Here is a 22709-nt window from a genome sequence, read left to right as displayed (position 1 = left end):
TATTGCACTTCTGGAGTAAGCCAGTTTCTCTCCTTTTTTAGATCAGTATATTATCTTTGGAACCGAAGATGGTATTTATACATTGAATCTGAATGAACTTCATGAAGCAACAATGGAACAGGTCATTATCAGTTTATTGATCATTTCAGGGGAATATTTTTCCCATTGCTGACGAGATGCTCAGATCAAAGGATAGCATGGAGCTCTCCCCCTGTACTAAGCCTTTTTCTCTCCGAACTGGCTCTGCATCTCCCTATTCTGGCCTGCCTTCCCCTCCCCTCCCCTTTGCATACCCAGCCTGCCTCTTCCTTCTCCATTTTAATTCGGCTAGCGGGCACACCACTCCTCCGCTGTGCATGACCTGCCTGCAGTTGCAGCTCCACTGCTGGGTAGTCCAGCTGGCACAATTGCAGCTGGTCAATATTTATTGGTTGACCAGCTGCTCCTTCCTCCTCTTGCCTCCTTGTTACTTCAGCTCCCCTCGTTGCTTCTCCCTGGCTTGGCTGCCTCTCTCCGTCCAAACCCCATCTCCTTTTGTGCTCTGTCTTTGGCCCACTGCATGCTGTCGCTGAGCCAGCATTTCTCAAATGGCCGGCTTTTCCTGTGGCCACAGCCTCCACCTGGGCAGTGATGGAGGGGGAGAGGGGAGCAGCAGCCCCTGCCCCGGGGCCGCCAGCAGGGGTTGGGCTCTTCCCCACCCCCGCCTGAAACCAGATGCTGGCCGGTGTGAGTTCCCCTCTTGCTGGAGGTCATCAAGCTCAGGCTTCCGTCCTGGGGTGGGGGGTGCAGGCTCTGGCCTGGGGCTTCAGGCTCTATCCCCCAGCCCCAGACTCACCACTCCCCCCATTGCCCCAGGCCCCGTTGCTTCTTCGGCCATGGGCTTCAGTCATGCGATGGTGGGCTCTGTCCCCGGGTTCCAGCCATGGGGCTTTGGGTTCTGGCTCTGTGCCATCCCCAGGCTCCCACCCCTGGCCTCCACTGCCTCCTCCATCCCCAGGCTCTGGCAACCACCCAGCAGGCTTCATAGTAGCAGACTTACAAGCTAGCAAGCCTTTAAAAAAAAAAAAAAGGGCAACCAAAAAAAGCAAAGGAAACAACAAAAACAAAAGAAAAGAACATGCAAAAACACTTGATTTTTGTTTTTATTCTGTTTAGGTCCAATAAAGAATAGAGAGCACTATACATTATTTTTATTATTGAGTTTGTAATAAAAGCCCTACATAAATAAACTACATAAATATGGACATGTCTATGTGCCTATTTCTTTGTTTTTCCTAAAGTTAATTAAGTATTTTAGGAAAAATTGTCAGAGCAGCCACCAGCAAGAGTTGGTTGCCACGCTCTGAGGTCATCAAAAAATGTGTTGTGAAAACCCCCAAGCACCCCACTGCTTAAGCAAACTTCTCTAAGTCACTCTTCACCTCTACTGCAAAGACAGTCAGGAATGAAGATGTTAATATTCCTTTGTATTTCTTTCATTTGCTGTACCTTCAGCCTGGGCCTCATGGGGCTAGAAGATTAGGCCCCAAATTAGGCCTGTCTGAAGTTATCTAGTGGGGAATAGTCTCCAGCCCCTGAAAGGGAGACCGTTTTTTGCCAGACTTATTGTAAGGTGTTTTTATGCTTTGCTACTTTTACAGTCAGAGGGAGGAATAGGTAATCAACCCTCTTTCTGGAGCAGAGTTGGTCTGGACAATGAGAATGCTGTTGTCATATGGGGCTGTAGGTTTATACAGCACCTTCATAAACCTAGCAAGGACACAACCTCTGTCTCTGAGAGCATCAGTCTAGAGAAAAAACACCACACGGGCTGATATTCGAGGCAAAGAAAAATGCAGGACTTATTTGGTGAGGAGAACACAGGACAGATGCTAGCACTGATTGGGTGAGGAGGAGAGATCTGGGGTAAGATAGAGAGGATATTTAGCAGACCGGAAAAGAGAGGCAGTTCCATGGGGACAGCGTGATGGAAGACACAAAACAAGGTGCGGGTGAAAGACAAAGCAGCAATCTAGTCAGATGATTTGGGGACCTTGGGCAATGAGAGAGAGATTACATAGGATCTGATGGTGAGAATGAGGAACTCGAAGTGGAGACAGGAAGAACAGAGGGAAGGCTGTTTCAGGTTAGTGGATACAAGAACATGCTAGAAAGCACAGGGGAAGGTAAGACAGAGTAGGTATTGGAGAAGAAACTGAGAATGAAAAGATATATGAAAGGAGGCAGCTACAAGGAGTGAGTCAGGTAGTGGAGGTGGGATCTCTGAATTGGCCAGGTTAAAGGAAAAGAATTAGTCTGAAGAGCCTCATTGGGTGTTGGTGGTGTAAGAAGAGGGGGGAAAGCTGTTTTAGAAAGAAAAGGAAAGGGGTACAGCTGAGATAAAGAGAATGAATGTGAAGTGGAGAATGTCAGCGTCGTCATAGGACATCATCCAGAGGCAATTAGCAGTGCATGAACAGTGCCTGAAGAAATGGATCAGGGAGACCCAGCGTTATTAACCACGTATATTTCTTTTTTAATTCAGTTTCTCTCTGTAACATGGAAATATCTTCTGCTTCTTTCTTTAGTTATTTCCCCGAAAGTGTACCTGGCTGTATGTTATCAATAATACTTTAATGTCGTTGTCAGGTATGTATATATTAAGAAAAAAGCCACTCTAAATAATGGGAAAATACACAAAGCATTCGCTTGTTAAGGGGTATTTTCCTGTGTGCTCTGTGTAGATCAATAACATTTTACTGAATAAGAGAATAATGTGCTGTTTCCTGTATTTCTGTTTTCCTTTTTCATATAGAAAGTTTGACTTTGAAAAGGCTTTACACAAGGAATTTTCATAGATTGTAAGGCTGGAACTTTATTAAAAAAAAAAAAAAAAAGCTTGTAAATACTAGATTTACATTCATTTGTAGCCTTCTACTATTTTTTGCCAGAAAGATTAGGAGTTTGATGATTAGACTACAAACACAAGTCGTCTTCTGAGTAATACCAAAGGCCCAGTTTGAGTGGGAGAAGGATCTTGGATTTTTCCTGCTTTTGGTCTCTGAGATTGCAGTGCTAAGTTCAGCGCAGTGTTCAGCTATTAAAATGACTCTCAAGCCATCACTCAGCTCTGTTGAGGAGAGGTGAAAAGAGCTTCTAAGAATTTAGGTGCCGTGTTTAATCATTCCTCTGGTGCATTGCAGTTTGGTGCCATCTTTAATGGCTCTGAACTTCCCAGTGATTCTCAGCATACATCAGACTGATTCAGAAAATAGGTGTGATTGAGGACCAGAAGAGTTCTGAGTTAAAGAGGAATGACGTACACGCATGTGTACATGTACGTAATGAACTTGTCGTTCTGATCTGTAGATGATTTTAAACAAGGTGTTTTCTCTCCTGTCCTGATAAAAGGGAATTCTGTGTGTGAAACAGCTGCACAAGGTCAATCTTAATTTTGAGTGCAGACTGATTGCAGGATCAGGCCTTTAGACATAGGATTCCTTGTGTAATCCAAGTCACATGATGATATCGAGATAGTCCAGGATGGGTTTCCGGAAGGCTGGAGGCACGTAGATTTCAAGGCCGGAAGGGACCATTGTGATCATCTAGTCTGACTTCCTGTGCAACACAGGCTATAGAACAGGGGTAGTCAATAGGCAGACTGCAGGCCACGTCCAGCCACCAGATGCTTTTGAATGGACCGCAAAATCTTGCCAGTGACAGAGAATCCACCACGACCCTTGATAAATTGTTCCAGTGGTTAATTACCCTCACTGTTAAAAATGTACACCTTATTTCCAGTCTAAATTTGTCTAGCTTCAACTTCCAACCATTGGATCCTGTTAGACCCTTTTCTGCCAGATCGAAGAGCCCATTATCAAATATTTGTTCCCCGCATGAATTAATGCTTCTGCTGCCAGGCACTGGAGGGAGATAATATAGGCCATAAAAGCTGTTTCAGCATTGTTTGTTTGTGTTGTGTTGGAGTGATTGCCGGTATCTGTTCATAGATTAGTATCAATTTCAGATGTTACTATTAATCATTTATATTTAAATATATTTATATAAATGTTATCAAAGTGTAGTGGCCTGATCCAATCACATCAGGGCCTGGATGTAGTGTCAAAGAACAACCTAGAACCTTCAATGTTTTTATTAAACCGTCACTTTAATAGTTGAAGCATGTCCCCACTTGACTAACTGTCATTTTAATCATGATTTGTTTCTCTTTACATTTTGGCTTGGCTTCTGTTTTTGACATGTTTGTGGTCCACCTTTTTAGAAGGTAATTATCACTATGTATTTTTACTATAAATATCCATTGTCAAATGTGCGCGTGTGCGGTACAAATCAGTTTTCTGTCTTACAGGAAAAACGTTCCAGCTGTACTCCCATAACCTGATAGCTTTGTTTGAACAAGCCAAAAAAACAGGATTAGCTGCTCATATTCAGACTCATAGGTTCCCTGACAAAATATTACCAAGGTACAAAAATATCTTTATCTTTCAGACAATTCTGAAAAATTAACACAATTTCTAAACTACTTTGTCCTTTATGCTTCTGCTGTATGTCTTCATGAATCAGTAACATAAAGAGCTTTCAGTATCGGTCACTGATGTGTGCTATGACTTGCTCTGTTATTTCAGGAAGTTTGCTTTAACAACAAAGATTCCTGATACAAAAGGATGCCACAAATGTTGCATAGGTGAGTGAGCATTCAGGCTACTGATTTTTTTTTCTTGGCTTTTATTACTGGAACAGAGTGGTTTGCACTCAGATTTATTTTAATTATACATAAACATGATAAAAATGTGGGTCCTGGATAACTCAGGGGATTGGTAATGAATTACCAAGCTTTACCTTCTTCTTATGTGGCATCTCCGTGACTGGAGGTTTGCAACCCATGCTCTACGGATCCTCTGCTAATCTCTTTGTGGATGAATAGTCCTTTTGATCCACCCAGGATACAACATCGTCCATCCAAGATCTTCTTTTTCTGCCTGCTGCTCTTCTACCATCTTTCCCTTCCAGTGCTTGTAAACATCCAACAGCTGCTGAACCCCTTAAAATGCACCCTGCCAATCGAGCTTTACCTTACCAGAAGTGAAATGCTGTCCCCACTGAAGTCAATGGAAGTTGTGCTGTTAACTTCAATGGGACCAATATTTCACCCCAAATCACCAGTCATAGTTTGGCCCGGGTCAGTGGTGCCCCGGTTGCAACCAGCTGTGGGATGTGCAGAGGCCTAGGTTAAAAAAATGTGGTGGTTGGTTTCAGTCAGGTTCCAAGTGGACAAGTGTCCCTGCCATAACCCCGGTCACTGATGGACACTTCTAGGTAAGCCTCAGTAAAGAGACCAAAGACTGACTGGCCATGAAAAATTAAATATCCTCTGACCCTAGGAGAGTGGCGCATTCAGGGCAAGGTTGTGGCATGGGGCATCTTGGATTGTTACTAACAGTGTCAGTCTTTTGTGAGCATTAACAAAGGATCATAAAATAACGGTGTGATAAATGATCAGGCGTGTTTTAGCCCATTAGGGCAGAGTCCAACTTGACTGTGGGAATTATTTTTAAACTTGGCTACAGGGTCAGTTAATTTTTTTATAAGTAGCAGACCCGATGGTAAAGGACTAGTTATTTATTGTATGTGTATGTGGTGTGGGGAAAGGAGGGGAGAGGTAGTTCAGCTGATTAAAAATCATTGAGCTGTATTTGACATGCAAGTTTGCAAGCTGTGTGTGTGCTGCATAAACTTATTTTTTTAAAGTCGGGGAGTAAAATTTTCCAAAGGGACTTGTGTACTGAAGAGCTTGTGTCACTGAAAGTCAGTGGAACTTAAGAATTGTACAAATTTTGTCATCTTAAAATATCGCCTCCTCCCCCTACGCTGGTGGAGTTCAAACTATGGCTCTGATCTTCCCCCGACTAATCGTACCTGCTAGCGATTGAATTCGCCTACTGTTCAACACCCGCTGCCCTGCCTGGGGAAGCAATATTTTAAAACGTATTTAAGGTAGAAGTTGGCTGTCCAACGTGGCTCAAGCGAAGCTCGCTTGCACGTGTGCAGCAGGACTGGGGCTCTGTTGTAAGTCAGTATTTGCAGTGTTTACCGATATCACAGCCGCTGGCTCAAGGTGACCTATGGAGGCCCTTGACCCTAAATAGCACCCATTGACTGAGAGAGTGGGTGCCACTCTCGGTAGCTTTCTGAGAATGCGTGTTGTGCACGTAACGGCTCTTCCTGCATTCTTCAAGGGCTCCCACGGGAAGTGTTTTACCCTGAGAGCAAAGTTTCTGGTTTAAGAGCCAATATTTGAAAGTGTTCTAAAATCCACGTGCATACTCTGATTTTACTTCATAAGTAATTGTCAAGGAACATAGCATTTACTAGCGGGAAGAGAAGAATCTAATAAACAGGCATTAATACAGTATAACCCCGTTTATCCGACCCTCCATTATCCATCTCCGCATTAACCGAACAACCAGGACTCAAGGGCCAGAAGTTGGTGATCTCTCCTTTGGCCACTAGATGGCGCCGCAGCATCACACTTTCCCATTCTCCGGATTATGCGGATTGATGATTATCCAATCTGTCCCCGCTCCTACTTATATTAGCTAAACGGGGTTTTCATGTGATACCTTGCTCTTATATAGCATTTTTCACGAGTAGCTCAGAGCATTTCAGTTTCTAATGTATTTATCCTCACAGCACCCTGTGAGGCAGCGAAGTGCTATTATCCCTGTTGTTCAGATGGGGAACTGAGGCACAGACTAGGTAAGGTCATCAGTCCCCCTTTCCTGAACAATGGGGCTGTGTGATCAAAGCAAAGGTAGTAGCTGTGGCTGTTGTTGATCTCACCGTGATGAAGGGGTTTGCAAAGCATCAGGAAAAGCATCGATAACAGAGGATCCCTGCTGTGAGGATGACATTGACTAGCAACACCAGGATTACAACACTGATTAAAGTGGTGAGGGCTTGCTATCATTTTGTATATACAGGGCCTAACACAATGGGGCCTGGTCTTAGTTGGGGCCACTAGGATGCTACAGTAACACAAACAAAGAATAATGCTGGGAGCAATAAGAAATTCTGGACCAGGAAGAAGCGATTTGGTTTGGATTGTTGGCTCTTTTTTAATTTGTTGTCTCCATCTTCCTTCTGTTTCAACACACCCCCCCCGACTCTCTCTTGCTTCTCAGAAACAAATATTTGTCTAGCACATGTGTGCTGTTCGCTTCAGTAGCATTCCATGAGTTAGTCCGCAGAATAGGGTATGTTAATATGTAGGGAAATAGATTGTTTTGTCTCTAGTTCATTTGGAAGTTAGCACAATATTAAATGGAACAAACATTTTACAATGGCACCAAGTAATAAACATAAGGTCAGAAAGGTTATTTTTTTATAATTTGAGGATTCTGTAAAAAATAGATGTAATTTTCACTTTTCCTAGAAATGTGATTGCTGGTTAAATCCAGCCCTATTTGATTTAAATGTTTGGATTGTTCTGGGTTTTTTTAATAGTAAGAAATCCATACACGGGACACAAATACCTTTGTGGAGCATTGCAGTCTGGAATTGTTTTACTTCAGTGGTATGAGCCAATGCAGAAATTCATGTTAATAAAGGTAAGCTTTACCCAGTTATAAGATTTAGTTTTGCTTGTCTTTTTCCTGTTGCATAGTGTTCATTATCCGACTGTTATTGGAAATAAACATAGCTTTCTGGAAGTGTGTGAAACATTCCAGATTTTATCATGAAAAGCACATCCATTTCTAGCCCTGTTCGTGGGTGCTAAGCACTTGAAAATCTGGCCCTACAAGCTTTTATTAGCTATAAGGCCGAGGTAATCACTGAAAGTCTTTGCATTGATTCACAAGATGTTGGATCAAACCCAGTGTTAGCAGTAGTAGACCTCCAAAAACTAATAGCATAAATTATGTGAAATGTTCCATTCTACTAGGCATATATTCTCCTTGCTGTGAGTAGTAGTTTGAATTACATAGGCAATTGAGAGGAGAATAACTCTTTTGTATCTCTCATTATCTGAGTATGTCAGTTGCTTCGTACCTACATGCTAGGCAAAAGTAACCTCTACACTTGATGTATCTTAATTTTTTTCAGCACTTTGATTTTCCTTTGCCAACCCCTCTGAATGTGTTTGAAATGCTGGTGATACCAGAGCAGGAATACCCCATGATCTGTGTGGCTATCAGTAAGGGCACAGAACCAAATCAGGTGGTTCAGTTTGAGACAATCAACTTGAACTCTGCTTCTTCATGGTTTACAGAAATTGGTGCAGGTAAGGTTTTGGGGGTCTAGTGTGTGAACCTTGCATTCTAAGTAACACGGAAACGCTTTCTCTGTCAGCTTGATTCCTTCATCTTAGTTCATTTTTGAGGCACCCATACATATCTAGATATAGACCTTGCAGTCCCATGACGGCCTGGATTACAGCTTCCTCTCTCTGCTCTGGTCTTCTGAGCATAACTGTTTTGTAAGCATTACTTGAGAAACGCTGGGGGAGCCCTTCTGGTGTTTACAATTACATCATTCCCTCTAATTAATCATCACATAAGAGGCGGGTCCTGCAGACCTTTCAAAGTCTTTTTCCGCCCAGCTCCAATTTAATTTACCTTTTAAAAGGCTTCACTTTAAAAACACCACATATTGAAGTGTGTGTTTTGAAAAACAGAACAAGACCCATTCAGCTAAGAGCTCTGTGTGTCCATGTCGCTCCATGGGGTCAGTCTGTGCGCCGTTTCCCCTTTTCCTCTCTAAACAACCTCAGTGTCATGTGTGCCTCTCTTTTTTTTGTCCCTCATGGACAGTTTTTGCAATCAGTTGGGCATTTATGCCAGAGAAAATGTTTTCCTTTCTTTTCAAAAGCTATTTGCTACCTTGGAGACGTTTTTGTTCACTAGGCTAATTTGGAAACATCTTTCCACATTTAAAGGCTTCTTTTTAACCATGCTGATGGATGAGCCCGCTTATGAATTAAAACTATACACGCTGTTAAATACGAACTTATCAGTCACCCTAGGCTTCCTAGATTGTCATCTCCAACCAAGAATTCTAGTGGAGAAAAGGGTGGTGTCCAAGGGGGAAGTATCCTGTGCTGATCTCCACCGCTCACTATTTTACCTCGTTGTGAATGCCCTCAGAAGCAGATTTGATACGTTCTTGGCAGGCTGTCAGAAGAAAACGTAGAGTGCTGTGGTGAGACAGCGGTCCCTTCGCAGTTCTGTTTTAAAAGCCCAATTTTTTGAGAGGCAGGGCTGTATCCTGAGCTGCTCTTTCTCCCACAGCACAAAGGGGTCAGAAAGCAGCTGGCTCACAGCTGGAGAGTTGGTTTCTTCAATGCCGTCACTAAAAGAAATAAACATGACGCTAAAGAAATAGAAATCCCTTACAGTAAAGGTTATATGCAGGGAGGCAAATGTGCAACGTAGAATATAGGGGGTGGGGAGCGCTGATCAGTTTCTACAGGTGTAATGCAAGTTTGGTGTTTTTGTTTTCCTTTAACAAGGCAATCAGCAGTTAGATGCCATTCACGTAACACAGCTGGAAAGAGACACCGTGCTAGTCTGCTTGGACAGTAAGTACTGTCTAGGGTTGGAGCTGTGTGATCGAAACCTTTACTTTGGTACAGTTGCTACTTTGACGTCAACTCTTTGGGTCTCTTTTTGTGCTACAGCACTGCAAAATCAGTGCTTTAGTTACGGTTGAGACAGATGACGAATCCATTGCCACCCTCAGGTTTGCAGCCCGCTTAAAAACTCACATATACCCTATTCCTTTGTATCTTCTTTTTGTCATTTAAAATTAATGCAGTGTCATGACTGAGAATAAACATTCTCAGGGCTTAGTTTTTTACCACAAACATAACTTGTACAACACACATGGTAATATAAGAATCTGTGTGCACAGAAGTGTGGGTGAAAAGTTAATGTTTCAGTAGCAACCTAGTTGTGACTTTTGTATATTTAAATATACAAACCTTCATATTAGGGTGGTTGGGTTTTTTGTTTGAATAGTCATATATTTTGTATTTCTTTAGGAAGACTTTTAGTAAAGTCTCAGACACACAAATACACATACAATCGTATCTATTTGTACATTAATAGAAACATGCTCTGTGTTCTGTACAAACTATAAAAGTCATCAGACATGGGAGTAAAGTACTCAGAAGCCTGGAGGTTGTAGTTAACATTTTATATTTAAAGCTGTCTGTAATCCTTTTCAGCCGTGGGTTTTGACGCTAGTTTTTGTACTTTTCTTTCCCCCCTCGAGAATTTGTGAAAATTGTGAATTTACAAGGGAAGCTGAAGTCAAGCAAGAAGCTGGCCTCTGAGCTAAGTTTTGATTTCTGCATTGAATCTGTAGGTAAGTAAAATCTCCTGACTGGTTCTCAAGAACTGAGCCTTGAGCAGAGAGGATTTTATCTTCAAATTGCATGGCTCTTTCTAGCCAAGGTCAGTCTATTGCCTGACACTGCAAACACTTACTACTTGGTGCAGTGATTGCTGCGGTGAATTGTCTCCTTGGCTGCGTTGACTGCTTAGGAAAGTAGACTAGATGCCAGTTGGTGTTTGCAAGACTGAGCCTGATTTTTGGAAATCCCATTCTAGTGTAAATCCTGGTGTTTTTAAATAAGCTGTGTCCTGTCTTGATTCAAAACGAAGAAATTGCTTTCATCTGTTCCTCTTCATTTCTATAGCAGTAAGAGGCATTTTCATTTAAGGGTTTTTATTGTAGAAATAAAATAGGTTGGAGCAAATTGTAACAAAGCTGAGAGTTTACTTAAGGAAACACTGCAGATAGCAATTTAGCTCTCACCCAGACCTTATTAATAACACATAGCTCTTACCCTGTGTATAGCAGTCTTGTTCTTTGAATAGTGTACCATAATCTCTACAGCTTGGAGCAGTGTTATGCTGAGTGTTCCCGCCATGATAAATTATCCCAAAAGTGGATATTTAGTATACGTTAATTGTTGCAGAACTGGAATTCTTTAAACTAGTTCTGGAACCAGAGTCAGTGGTGACAAGCCTTAGTAAAAATCCGAGCTGCAAGATCAGCTCCCTCTTAACCAGCACTTTCTTGCAGCTGGGAGCGCTGGGCTCCACAAGCAGCTTCCCTTTGGCAACAGATTTTTGGGGGTAGCTTTTTAAAAAAATGAATACCATCTTTCATGTGTCCAGGCAGTGCCGGGTCTTGTGTAATAGAATCCCAGGACTGGTCAGAGGGTGAAGGGACACTGTAGTGTTTTTTTTATTTGACACGTGGTCCTTTCCAATTCATGAAATGTTATAATTACCCAGTTGAATTCTCAGTCAGAAAACTTTCCCTCCAGTCCTGGCAATCGGTATACACTCTCATTTATACTTACAATGCAACTCTGCTGTTTCAGCATCTTTCCTTTGAAACTCTGACGGGATCATAGAATCATAAAATCAGAGAAGATTAGGGTTGGAAGGAACCTCAGGAAGTACCCAGTCCCACCCCCTGCTCAAAGCAGGACCAATCCCGACTAAATCATCCCAGCGAGGACTCTGTCAAGTTGCGCCTTAAAAACCTCTAAGGATGGAGATTCCCCCACTTCCCTAGGGTAGCCCATTCCAGTGCTTCACCACCCTCCTAGGGAAAAAAATTTTCCTAATATCTAACGTAGACCTCCCCCACTGTAACTTGAGACCATTGCTCCTTATTCTGTCATCTACTACCATTGAAAACAGCCTAGCTCCATCCTCCCTGAAACCCCCTTTCAGGTAGTTAAAGGCTGCTATCAAATCCTTCCTCATTCTTCTCTTCTGCAAACTAAACAAACCTAGTTCCCTCAGCCTCTGCTCATAAGTCTTGTGCTCCAGCCCCCTAATCATTTTTGTTGCTCTCCGCTGGACTCTTTCCAATTTGTCCACATCCTTTCTGTAGTGGGGGAACCCAAAACTGGACACAACACTCGAAATGTGCCCTCACCAGTGCCAAATAGAGGGGAATAATCACTTCCCTCGGTCTGCTGGCAATGCTCCTACTAATGCAGCCCAATATGTCCTTAGCCTTCTTGGCAATAAGGGCACACTGTTGACTCATATCCAGTTTCTTGTCCACTATAACCCCCAACTCCTTTTCTGCAGAACTGCTGCCTAGCCCGTCGGTCCCCAGTCTGTAGCTGTGCATGGGATTCTTCTGTCCTATGTGCAGGACTCTGCAGTTGTCCTTGTTGAACCTCATCAGATTTTTTTTGGTCCAGTCCTCTACTTTGTCTATGTCCCTCTGTATCCTATCCCTACCTCCAGGGTGTCTACCACTCCCCCCAGCTTAGTATCATCTTCAAACTTGCTGAGGGTGCAATCTACCCTATCCTCCAGATCATCAAGCCGTTAATCACAACCCATTGAGCCCGATGAGCTAGCCAGTTCTCTATCCATTTTATAGTCCATTCATCCAACCCATACTTCTTTAACTTGCTGATAAGAATACTGTGAGAGACCGTATCAAAAGCTCTGCTAAAGTCAAGGTATATCACGTCCACCACTTTCCCCACATCCACAGAGCCAGTCATCTCATCATAAAAGGCAATCAAGTTGGTCAGATGGTATCAAAAGCTTTGCTAAAGTCAAAGTATATCACATCCACTGCTTTCTGCACATCCACAGAGCCAGTCACCTCTTCATAGAAAGCAATCAGGTTGGTCAGACAAGACTTGCCCTTGGTGAATCCGTGTTGACTGTTTCTGATCACCTTCCTCTCTTCCAAGTGTCTCAAAATAGATTGCTTGAGGGACCTGCTCCATGATTTTTTCCAGGGACTGAGGTGATGCTGACCGGCCTGTAGTTCCCCGGATCCTCCTCCTTCCCTTTTTTGAAGATGGGCACTATATTTGCCTTTTTCCAATCATCCGGGACCTCCCCTGGTCGCCATGAGTTTTCAAAGATAATGGCCAATGGCTCTTGCAATCACATCAGCCAACTCCCTCAGCACCCTTTGGTTCATTGCATCCGGCCCCATGGACTTGTGCATGTCCAGCCTTTCTAAATACTCCTGAACCTGTTCCTTCAGCACTGAGGGCTGCTCACCGCCTCCCCATTCTGTGCTGCCCAGTGCAGTGGTCTGGGAGCTGACCTTGTCTGTGAAGATGGAGGCAAAAAAAGCATTGAGTTCTTCCACATCATCTGTCACTAGGTTGCCTCCCCCATTCTGTAAGGGTCCCACACTTTCCCTGACCACCTTCTTGTTACTAACATACCTGTAGAAACCCTTCTTGTTATCCTTCACATCTCTTGCTAACTGCAGCTCCAGTTGTGCTTCGGCCTTTCTGATTTCAGCCCTGTATGCTCGAGCAGTATTTTTATAATCCTCCCTAGTCATCTGACCAAGCTTCCACTTCTTGTAAGCTTCCTTTTTGTGTTTAAGGTCACTGAAAACTTCTCTGTTAAGCCAAGCTGGTCGCCTGCCATATTTGCTATTCTTTCTGCACATTGGGATGGTTTGTTGTCGAGATGGATGGAAAGATTTATCGAGGACTCTTGCACTGATTATTTAGCTCACTTTACAGATGGCTGTGCAGTGAATGACTTGAGCAAGTTACTACACTCTAGATGGCTCTGGGGAGCCTCAGTTTTATAATGTTGGGATTGTAATAGGGATAAGTAGCTCTTCTTGGTTTGTGACAAGAAATGGGGAGCGGCAAACGTACATGAATGTAAAAGTAGGTCTCCATTGCAGTTGGAGGTGAGTTTGCTGCTTGGGTGGCCATACTCTTGCTAACTTTAATCCAGCTAGCACAATAAAAACAGCAGTGAAAACACAGCAGCATAGACCCTGGCATGGGCTAGGAATGCAAATACATACCCAGGATTACAGATGGGCTGAAACGTATGCAGCCGTGTTCTCACTGCTAGCGCTGGCTGTGCTGGCTAAGTGAAAGGTAAATGAAAACCTGCCTCCCTGAACTACAGTCATGCCACCAGGGCAGACACACCTTTGGTGTAGAAGAAGGGAGGGTTTGAAAAGCCAGATCACCACACTTGTGTAAGTTTAAAAAAACATCTGGACTTAATTGAATGCCAGAGGCATCAGCTGCTGAGTTGTGTCCCATTTGGCTCTAAGAGATCACATGGGAAGGCAGACAGGACCTAGCAAATGGCACGGGTGTAAAATGTGTAAATATTCTCTTAGTGCTTCCTAGAGTGCCTGCTGTTCCTTCTCCATCATTTGGAGCAAGCAGGAATTAAATCATTCAGATCTGGTAGCTTCGTGTCTCCACTTTCTGGCCTTGAGTAGGCAGCGTGCTCTCAATCCCGTCATGTTTCCTCCTGTTTTGAAGTAGACATAACAATGACTGATAACATTACTGATTAGAGATTACTGAATCCAGTGATCCAAACTCTTGTGGTGTTGGTGACTTTTACTCCTCTCCCTCCCAAACAAATGTATGAACTAGAGGCGAGAGGAAAAAAAGTGAAATGGAGACTAAAAATGACGGGGCAATACAGTTCAGTGCGTGTTCAGTATCTGGTGAGTGAGTAACTTCAATCCAGTTCTCCTACAGTGGTTTGGAGTTTGTCGGGTGCTGGGAGTACAAATCTTGCCGTGTACTTTACCACAATGCTTTCCACTAGCACTGCTGCTGGAAGTCCTGGATTTTCTTGCTTCTGTCTCTCTTGTTCATAGAATCATAGAAGATGGGGGTTGGAAGGGACCTCAGGAGGTATCTAGTCCTACCCCCTGCTCAAAGCAGGACCAACCTTGTAACGTAACGTAATCCGATAACATAGTGTAACCTGCTAACATAATGTTTCCAGAACAAAATATGTACTGTCCTCTGCTGGATTTTATTAATTAGCTCCTGTGTTATCAGCCAGCTCTGAAGAGAGGCAAGCGCCTAGAGCTGGTGGACATACTCCTCCAAGTATGATTCCCAAATCTTTTGGGTCACGCCTCCTCCACTTGGTCCGCCCCCCTCTCCCTTTGGGAGCCACAGTTGGGAGCTGGGCCAGAGTGACTGCGGCCAGGAGCGGGGCCAGGACTGCAGCTGGTGGCTGGGCTAGGGCAGAGATGGGGGTAGAATGGGGCTGGGTGGCGCTTCCTCCCAGCCCCTCCCCCCCATGGGGGCTGGCCCAGACCCTTCTGCACTCCCCGGAACGATCCTCTGCATTCCCCTAGGGGGATGGGCCCACAGTTTGGGGACCTCTCACCTAAAGCCTGAAATTGTGCATTAACAACTCAAACGCACTCCCGGTACCAGACCCACCAATGCTGTATTTGATCAGAGGCAACCGAACTCCTTCCAACCTCTTGGTCTAATTTTGTTTTTCTTCTCTGTAGTGTGCCTTCAAGACAGTGTGCTGGCCTTCTGGAAACATGGCATGCAGGGCAAAAGCTTTAAGTCAGATGAAGTAAGTGCTTGCTTGGTCCTTCCATGTTTTATTTAATGTGTGCTCATCTTCCCCTCCCACCTGCTTCCTCATTGCTGATTCTGGTTACGGCCCTTAGTTGCCGCCTTGATAATAAAGTAAGTGCACAGTCGGTGTCACTGTTTTGCATGGTCAGATGCAATTTCTGACATTGTTCTCATGTGCTGCTCCGGGGGAAATTGCATGCAGGCTTTTCCCAGGCTGTGCAAAGGGGCATCTACTAGTAGCACAGCAGCAAGCTGAAACAAAAGAGGCATCAGACAGGCGTGTCCAGGAATAGACCCAAGCATGGTGGTGTTCATAGATTCCAAGGCCAGAAGGGACCACTGTGATCAGCTAGTCTGACTTCCTCTATTACACAGGCCAGACACCTTCCCCCAAATAATTCCTAGGGCAGAGCTTTTGCAAAAACATGATTTTAAGATAGTCAGTGATGGAGAATCCAGCATGATAAATTGTTCCAGTGGTTAATTACTGTCACCGTTAAACGTGTACACTTTTATTTCCGGTCTAAATGTATCTCGCTTCAACTTCCAGCCATTGGATTGTGGTATATCTTTCTCTGCTAGATGGAAGATCCATGATCAAATATTTGTTCCCCATGTAGCTGCTTACAGACTGGGACCAAGTCGCTGCTTAACAACCCCTTTAAGCTAAATAGATTGAGCTCTTTGAGTCTCTCTCTCTAAGGCATGTTGCTCTTCGGCCCATCCTAAACATCATCAAGGGATCAGAAAAACCTTTATACATTTGTGCCTTCCAACCTTTATATACATTCAGGACGTTCGTTTAACAGGCTGGGTCAGAGCATTTAATTATAATGAAAATTAATCTTAACAAAAATTCAGGTGACATTTTTCCTGTGACTCTGCACAGCTGCGGATGAAATTCAATCTCTCTGCTGAGAGTTAAGCAAAGTACCTGAAAGTCCACCAACTACCCCTCCAGTGTGTTAATCATGAGTATTATACGCTATTTAAGATTAACCTTGTGCGATCTAGTCACTAAGCTTCAAAGGGCCTGTATAAGGTTCTATATTTGGCACTAAATCTTATTTAAAACTCTTTTTTGAGGATACTGGCAGGCTATTATCTCTTCTAAATCAGTTAATGCATTTTACTTTACCACTACGAAGGACTTTGCCACTAATCCGTTTCTTTTGCAGGTTACCCAAGAGATATCCGATGAAACCAGAGTTTTCCGCTTGTTGGGATCAGACAGGTAGTTCTATTTAAGAAACTGAAATCTTGTATCCGTTTAAATAAATTAGCTGAAAACTAGTTGAGATTCAGCTCCAATCCGGCATAATTCTCAGACCCTTGCTTGGGGGTAGAAAGAGGGAGGGCAGTGCAGGGTATTGCTTAATACTGCCACCTCTGGTTGATTTTAAGAAGTGATTGTGATGGGAACCAAAGTAAGTTTGGTGCCACCAGGCCAAATGCAAGGTACTTCTTTGACATTGCTTTTACTCATATGAACACGGGGTACCTAGAATATATAAATCCCTACTCGATATACCTGTGGGAAGTAGGAGGAAGAACGAGCCCCGTGTAACATATGGTAGTCATATTGTTCTGTGCCCTTCGGGAAGGCCCTGGTCCTGGCAGTCCTGGCTTGGATAATATTCATGAATCACCTAGACAACCAACCTGTAAATGTTCTTTCCTTCTGTAGGACTCAAGGTCTGCAGTGGGATAGCAACAAACCTAAGCAACTTGTGTTTTGTTGAACACGCAAAGCTGTGTGTTAATCTCAGTCTCTGGAACATCCACTTGAGTCTCTTCAGCAAACACAAGCGGGGAACAGGAACGTGCTGACTGGAGCCATAAGCTCCAGGGAGATGCCCTTTGAATCCAGATTTGTCACATTAGCAGAGGCTACCTCAACCTTCTGGGTTTTGTGCTATGTAGCCCGGTGGCTCTTATCGAGTCAAGAGATGTGGTCTAGGCCCTGGTCTGCCCATTGAGCCTGGGGGAGTCAGTCAGGCCCAGATTTTCCAAAGGAACCTCCAGTTTTGGGTGCCTCAATTCATGGGGGCCTGTTTTAGACACCTCGGAGCCTGGATTTTCCGGCGTTGCTGAGCACTTACAGCTCCCTTTCACTTCAGTCGCAGTTGAGGGGACTCGTTACCTCTGAAAACCAGGCCCCCGGATCTAAAGTTGGGCATTTCTGAAAATGTGCGCTTTAGTTTTCCTGTCTTTTATGCGTCTTGAATAGCTGGGGAAACCGTGCTTACCTCCCTTCCTCACTGCAGGGCTGGCGAAGACTAATTCGCTCGTGCTTGCCAAAATATTTTGCTCACATCAAGTGCTGTGTATGTGCTAAGCATTATTATACAAGTCTGGTTTCTCTAGCTTCTTAGAACCAGTACTCTGTGTGCTGCACTCCTGGGCTGACCTGGGAAACTGGGCGAGTCCCAGGCATGCGGGGGGAAGAAAAGCAGAATGGCCAGTACTGATGATACCTCACATTCTCCTATAGCAGAAGGGTGCATGTGAATAACAGATCAATACAAATGATACATGAAGTCAAAACTCCACTGAGGCTAATTCCATGGCACATCAGTCAGGAGACCCAGCCAGGAGCTGGTGCAATGGTGAGGAAGGACAGTTCATTAGCTGTCGCTGCCGTTTGTCACAGGACAGCGTGTGAACACTTTGCTCTCACTTTCGTATCTGAAAAGCACTAAGGAGTGAGCAACACAGAGCCCCTTTTTATTTTGTTACGATGCCCCTAAGAAAATGTCCTAGCCTCTTCAGGGATAGAAAATGACAATTGGGTGCTTCTTCTGTCATGGTCACAAAGGGATCTGCATAGGCTGGGGCAGCTTAAAGGGCAATGTTCTGTCTGCAAGTAGCTCCTGGTCCTCTCCAAGCTCAGAGGTACACGTGGGTGATTTTTCAAATGAGACATAAAGGTAAAACCTCTTCACTAATTATCATTTTGCATAGAAACAATTCTCTTGCCCTCTGACACTGGTGGAGGTCCTGTGGTAAAAACCCTTCAATCCAGATTCCTGGGTCACGGTACAAAGAGAGGCAAATTCTTCCTTACCAGGTTTCTGTGGCAGAGCTGCAGTCATTTGGAGGCCTTCTTTGAGATTTGCTTCATTTCAGGGTCAGTTTGTCTCAGACGTGAAGGTCAGGGATAGAGCATGGTCCAAGTGAGCCTAAGTTATTGCACCACCACTTTTCTGAGGCTCTCTGGGTGGGAAATAAATGTGGGAGAGCTAATCCCGACACTAGCACTGTCTCCCCCATGTTACCTTCAACCTGGCTCTGCCTCGGTTTGCTACCTTCACAACTGCGGACGTTGTGATTCTAATTATTTGAAAAGCACTCAAGATGAAAAGCAGTAAATGCTGCTTGGCGTTACTAATCAGGCTTTTAAAATCTTTAGATTTAATAATCCACAGTGTATTAGGAGTGAGGTAAATGAGTTTCAAAACATTTATTTTAGCAGAGACACGAGGTGGGTTTATGTCAGTATACCTACGTCGCTCAGGGGTGTTTGAGATAGGCCTGGTCTACACTCACCGGCAAATTCGGCAGCAGTCGATGGGAGATACGCAAGCTATGTAGAGTAGCTTGCGTAACTTACGTCAACTTCCTACCTTCTGTTCTGCGCGCTGTCTCCACTACACTGTGCCGACGGGAAATGCGTTCCCATCCACGCAGCATTACTCTTTTTCCAGAGGTGGTTTTATTAAATCGACTTCCAGATCGATTGAATGGGTCTTCACTTCGCTCAGTCGATCCGGATAAATCCATCTGACAGCGGCGAATTTGCTGCCGTCCGTGTAGACATACCCTTGATTTCTCAGGAAGAGCTCTGTGTAAGCTCGAAGCTTGTCTCTCTCACCAACAAAAGTTGGTCCAATAACAGATATTATCTCACCCACCTCAGGTCTTTAATATCCTGGGACCAACATGGCTACAATAACACTGCATACATACGTTAAACAGGCATTTAAGGAATATCAGCACACCTCTGCCCCTTTATGAGCCTATGAATAATAGGAGTCATTCCTCTTTGATGTTTGTGTTTAAGGCCTGGGATCTCTGTTCTCCAGCTGACCCTTCTGTTTTGTGTTTGTTTAATTGCAGGGTTGTAGTGTTAGAAAGTCGGCCGACAGAAAACCCTACTGCACACAGCAATCTCTACATCTTGGCTGGACATGAAAATAGTTACTAAGCAACAGTAACCCAACGCAAATAACAAGAGAATGACTACATCACATAAGGAAAAAAGAAGCATTAAGGAAATTCAAATACAAGCTGGACTGTAACTTGCTTTTTCTCCTCTTGGTAGCTTAATTACCTGCTCTGTAGGGTAGGCGTCAATACTGTACTTCTTGCAGCTGGAAACAGCTATTTCTGTCTCTTGCCACTATGTGGCTGGTTATATCAAGTTTGCTTAATAAAAGCTATGAGAGAAGTAGTCCTTTATTTGTTAATCATAGGGAGAAACAGCCTTTAAAAAATGTATGCAATAAAGGTGCCATAAAACGTTAGCTATTTACTTCCTCTGGGTTGTCCTTGTATCCTGTAGATATAAATATAGTGCTGGCTGGTCCCCCTTTATATACTGAGTCTTATTCTTAATAAAGATGATTTGTGTAGGAAGTGAAAGGATCAGCAATGCTTTTCATTTTTAAATCTGCCATTCTGGATGGCTTTGTAAAATAGACTATTTAATCTTTATTTATTAATCTGCTGCTAGAGTGGTGTAATGTTTCTAACTTTTAGCAAAGGAAGGTTGCAGAGCAGCGTACAATTTTTTACAATTGTATAAAGGTTTGATTATCCTTTGTCCTTGTAGAGATGTAGTGCATTGTTGAAGGGGCTTAGATTACCATGTTCGTTGTTCCTGTATAAATGCAGTTTTGTACAGCAAAGTATTTTGTATTCATTTTGCCTGCAGAATTACTGTAAAGGGGAGTTTCTTATTTACTGAAATAATAGATGTAGCGTGTATACAAAACGTAATATTGATACCTGAAAAGTTGTTAGTGGGTGGGTGTGTACAGCATACGTGTGAGAGTGGATGAGAGAGAGAGATTGACAGGCAGTGTATATGTAATATATACATACTTTATTTTCATAAATTAGGGATAACCCGAGTGACGTTCAATGGAAGCATAAGTGGATTGTGCCTGATCATCCTTAATGCATGAAAATAACGTATCAAACTGCACACAACATGCATTTGATTTATACTATTCCAGCGGGGAGCCTGTAGGGCAACTATGCTTATAAGATTTTTTGTATGTATAGTTGCTCACGTGACTTGTCAAACTGTCGTTTCCCAGCTGCATAGTATAAATATATCTTCGAAGAAGCAGTATTGTATAATAAAGCTTTGTCTCACTTCTCCTTTCACCCCTTCCCCCCTTTTTAGTTTGTCATCAATACTTTATCATCTTATTCCGCCATTAAAGAGTCACGTTGCTTCCTGTTGTCTGCGCTCATTAATTAACATTCGAAGGTAGCATGGCCAGTTAAACACTACCATATTATAGACAGCTGTTCATGTCCTATATATGATGTAGTAACATCAGACCCCAGACTACCTCTAGCCATGACGGAAGCAGAAGCAGCTATTTAAAGTTATAACTAAGTTTACAAATAACCCCCCTGGGGTGCCACATTCAATCTCAATTACCTGCTACACAAATGGGGGGGAAATAGGTTAGAACCTTCACAATTCATTTCAATACCAGAACGCAGAAAGGGTAACCATACCAAAAGGCTGTGTCGCTAAGCTGTGGTGACAAAGTCTAAGGCAAACATGAGTGATTTCATGTCTTCTGATCCGCTGAGAGAATGAAGAGCCTCATTGTCCTTTTTGGAAATCAAACAGCTTGATTCATAATTAATATTGCTGAAATTAACAATGTGTAGTTGGTGCACATGAGGAATCAGGAGTGTCAGGTCTTGTTTTGTGCATTTGGAGTTCTTGTTTTTCTGATCTCTTGGAAGGAAGATTGAACTGCATAAATTTAAACACCTTGTCCACTGAAGTCGTCATTCAAAGCTCGTTTTGTTATATTGATTTGACAGTTCAATCAACTTGCTGTTTTTAGTTCAGAAATTGTACTGAAGTTTATAAAGAGCTAGAAGATCATTCCCAAACAGTACACTAGAGATCGGTTGACACTGTGAAGTAAGGTGGCTAATTATAATTATATCAGAAATATTACAAGATTAGCACACAAGTTGTGTGTTTTAAAGAATTAGAGGGAAAGGAGTGCGTGTCTTCTTATATAAGTCTATTTTTTTTGTTTTTGTTTTCTAAAGCGGTTTCTCTCAACCATTTTGCTACCAGGGACTGGCTTGCTGACTTCCTAATTTGTGTCAGGGAAATCTCAGGGACAGGCACCGATCCCTGGACTGGTCATTGAGAAACACTGTTCTAGTCTCCTTCGCAGTGGTAGGTTCTGAAGTCATCCAGTATCTGAATGTACAAAAAGTCATGACTATTGAGATTTTTCACAGCTCCCAAATGGCAAAGCAAGCTAGACAAAAACATCTTGTTTCTGCAAATATTTTTTCAGCTGTGTGTGTATTTGGCAGAGTGTGGATTCATTTGCACATCTGAGCTGACTTCAAACTAAAAGTGTTAACAGCTGGTGTTATCAGAATGTCCTTGTATGACCCCTTGGATTGTTGAGGTCAAATAAACAAACTTTTTCAGTGGTATTTATCTGTATTTTCTAATATAGAAATTACTTTTGCCCTATGTAAAAGGTGATTTATCACTAAGGCTTGGTCTACCCTTAAAAATTAGATCTACCGAGCTTCATGGCTCACGACTGCAAAGTTTCATACCGTGTGTGCTGGAGTTAGGTTGACGTAACCCCTGGTGTCAGTGGGGCTAGGTTGTCAGAATTCTGTCATGGGACAGCTGCAGGGCCGTAGCCGTCCCAGGCTCTAGTGGTTTTAGTGTAGTAAAGGCATTATTCTAACTGCATTAGAAGCAGGACATTTCTGTTACCATGGCATCCTTTAAAATGAAGAACAGGTACAGATCTAGAACTGCCATACAGCAACCATCACTTTAACACAAATGGTCTCTTCCCACACAATGTGTAATGGCTATAGACATTTTCGTCTGTCTAATATTGTCCATACCTTGTATGTTTTGTAACAGTTCAGCCAGGATAAAATACCTGCAATTATTAGCACTAAATAAGAGAAGGTGAGCTCCCCTCCCTAAGGTTGAAAGGTGTCAAAGTATTATTTTGTGAACAAGTTTTGTGTATTCAACTTAAAAGACTTAAACAGGCTCCTGGAGTTCTTTGAAATGCAA

General features: G+C 43.1%; 1 protein-coding gene across 3 annotated transcripts in view; it reads left to right on the top strand.

The window, feature by feature from the left end:
* MAP4K5 (mitogen-activated protein kinase kinase kinase kinase 5) overlaps positions 1–20850 on the top strand; it is an 87536-nt gene extending 66686 nt beyond the window's left edge. For all 3 annotated transcript variants that reach the window (XM_067554745.1, XM_067554743.1, XM_067554744.1), the window contains 11 exons: positions 42–121; positions 2568–2628; positions 4349–4463; positions 4626–4684; positions 7504–7607; positions 8104–8281; positions 9509–9577; positions 10273–10365; positions 15310–15380; positions 16564–16619; positions 19505–20850. In XM_067554745.1, coding sequence (XP_067410846.1) covers positions 42–121; positions 2568–2628; positions 4349–4463; positions 4626–4684; positions 7504–7607; positions 8104–8281; positions 9509–9577; positions 10273–10365; positions 15310–15380; positions 16564–16619; positions 19505–19592 — 974 coding nt within the window. In that variant the 3' untranslated portion in view covers positions 19593–20850. The remainder of the gene's footprint in view (positions 1–41; positions 122–2567; positions 2629–4348; positions 4464–4625; positions 4685–7503; positions 7608–8103; positions 8282–9508; positions 9578–10272; positions 10366–15309; positions 15381–16563; positions 16620–19504) is intronic.
* The last annotated feature ends 1859 nt before the right edge of the window (positions 20851–22709 follow it).

Source organism: Emydura macquarii, unplaced genomic scaffold, assembly GCF_026122565.2.
Source record: "Emydura macquarii macquarii isolate MOO-44397 ecotype Brisbane River unplaced genomic scaffold, CSIRO-AGI_Emac_v2 contig_1551, whole genome shotgun sequence".
Classification (NCBI taxonomy): Eukaryota; Metazoa; Chordata; order Testudines; family Chelidae; genus Emydura; species Emydura macquarii.
This window is presented reverse-complemented; position numbering and strand designations above follow the sequence as displayed.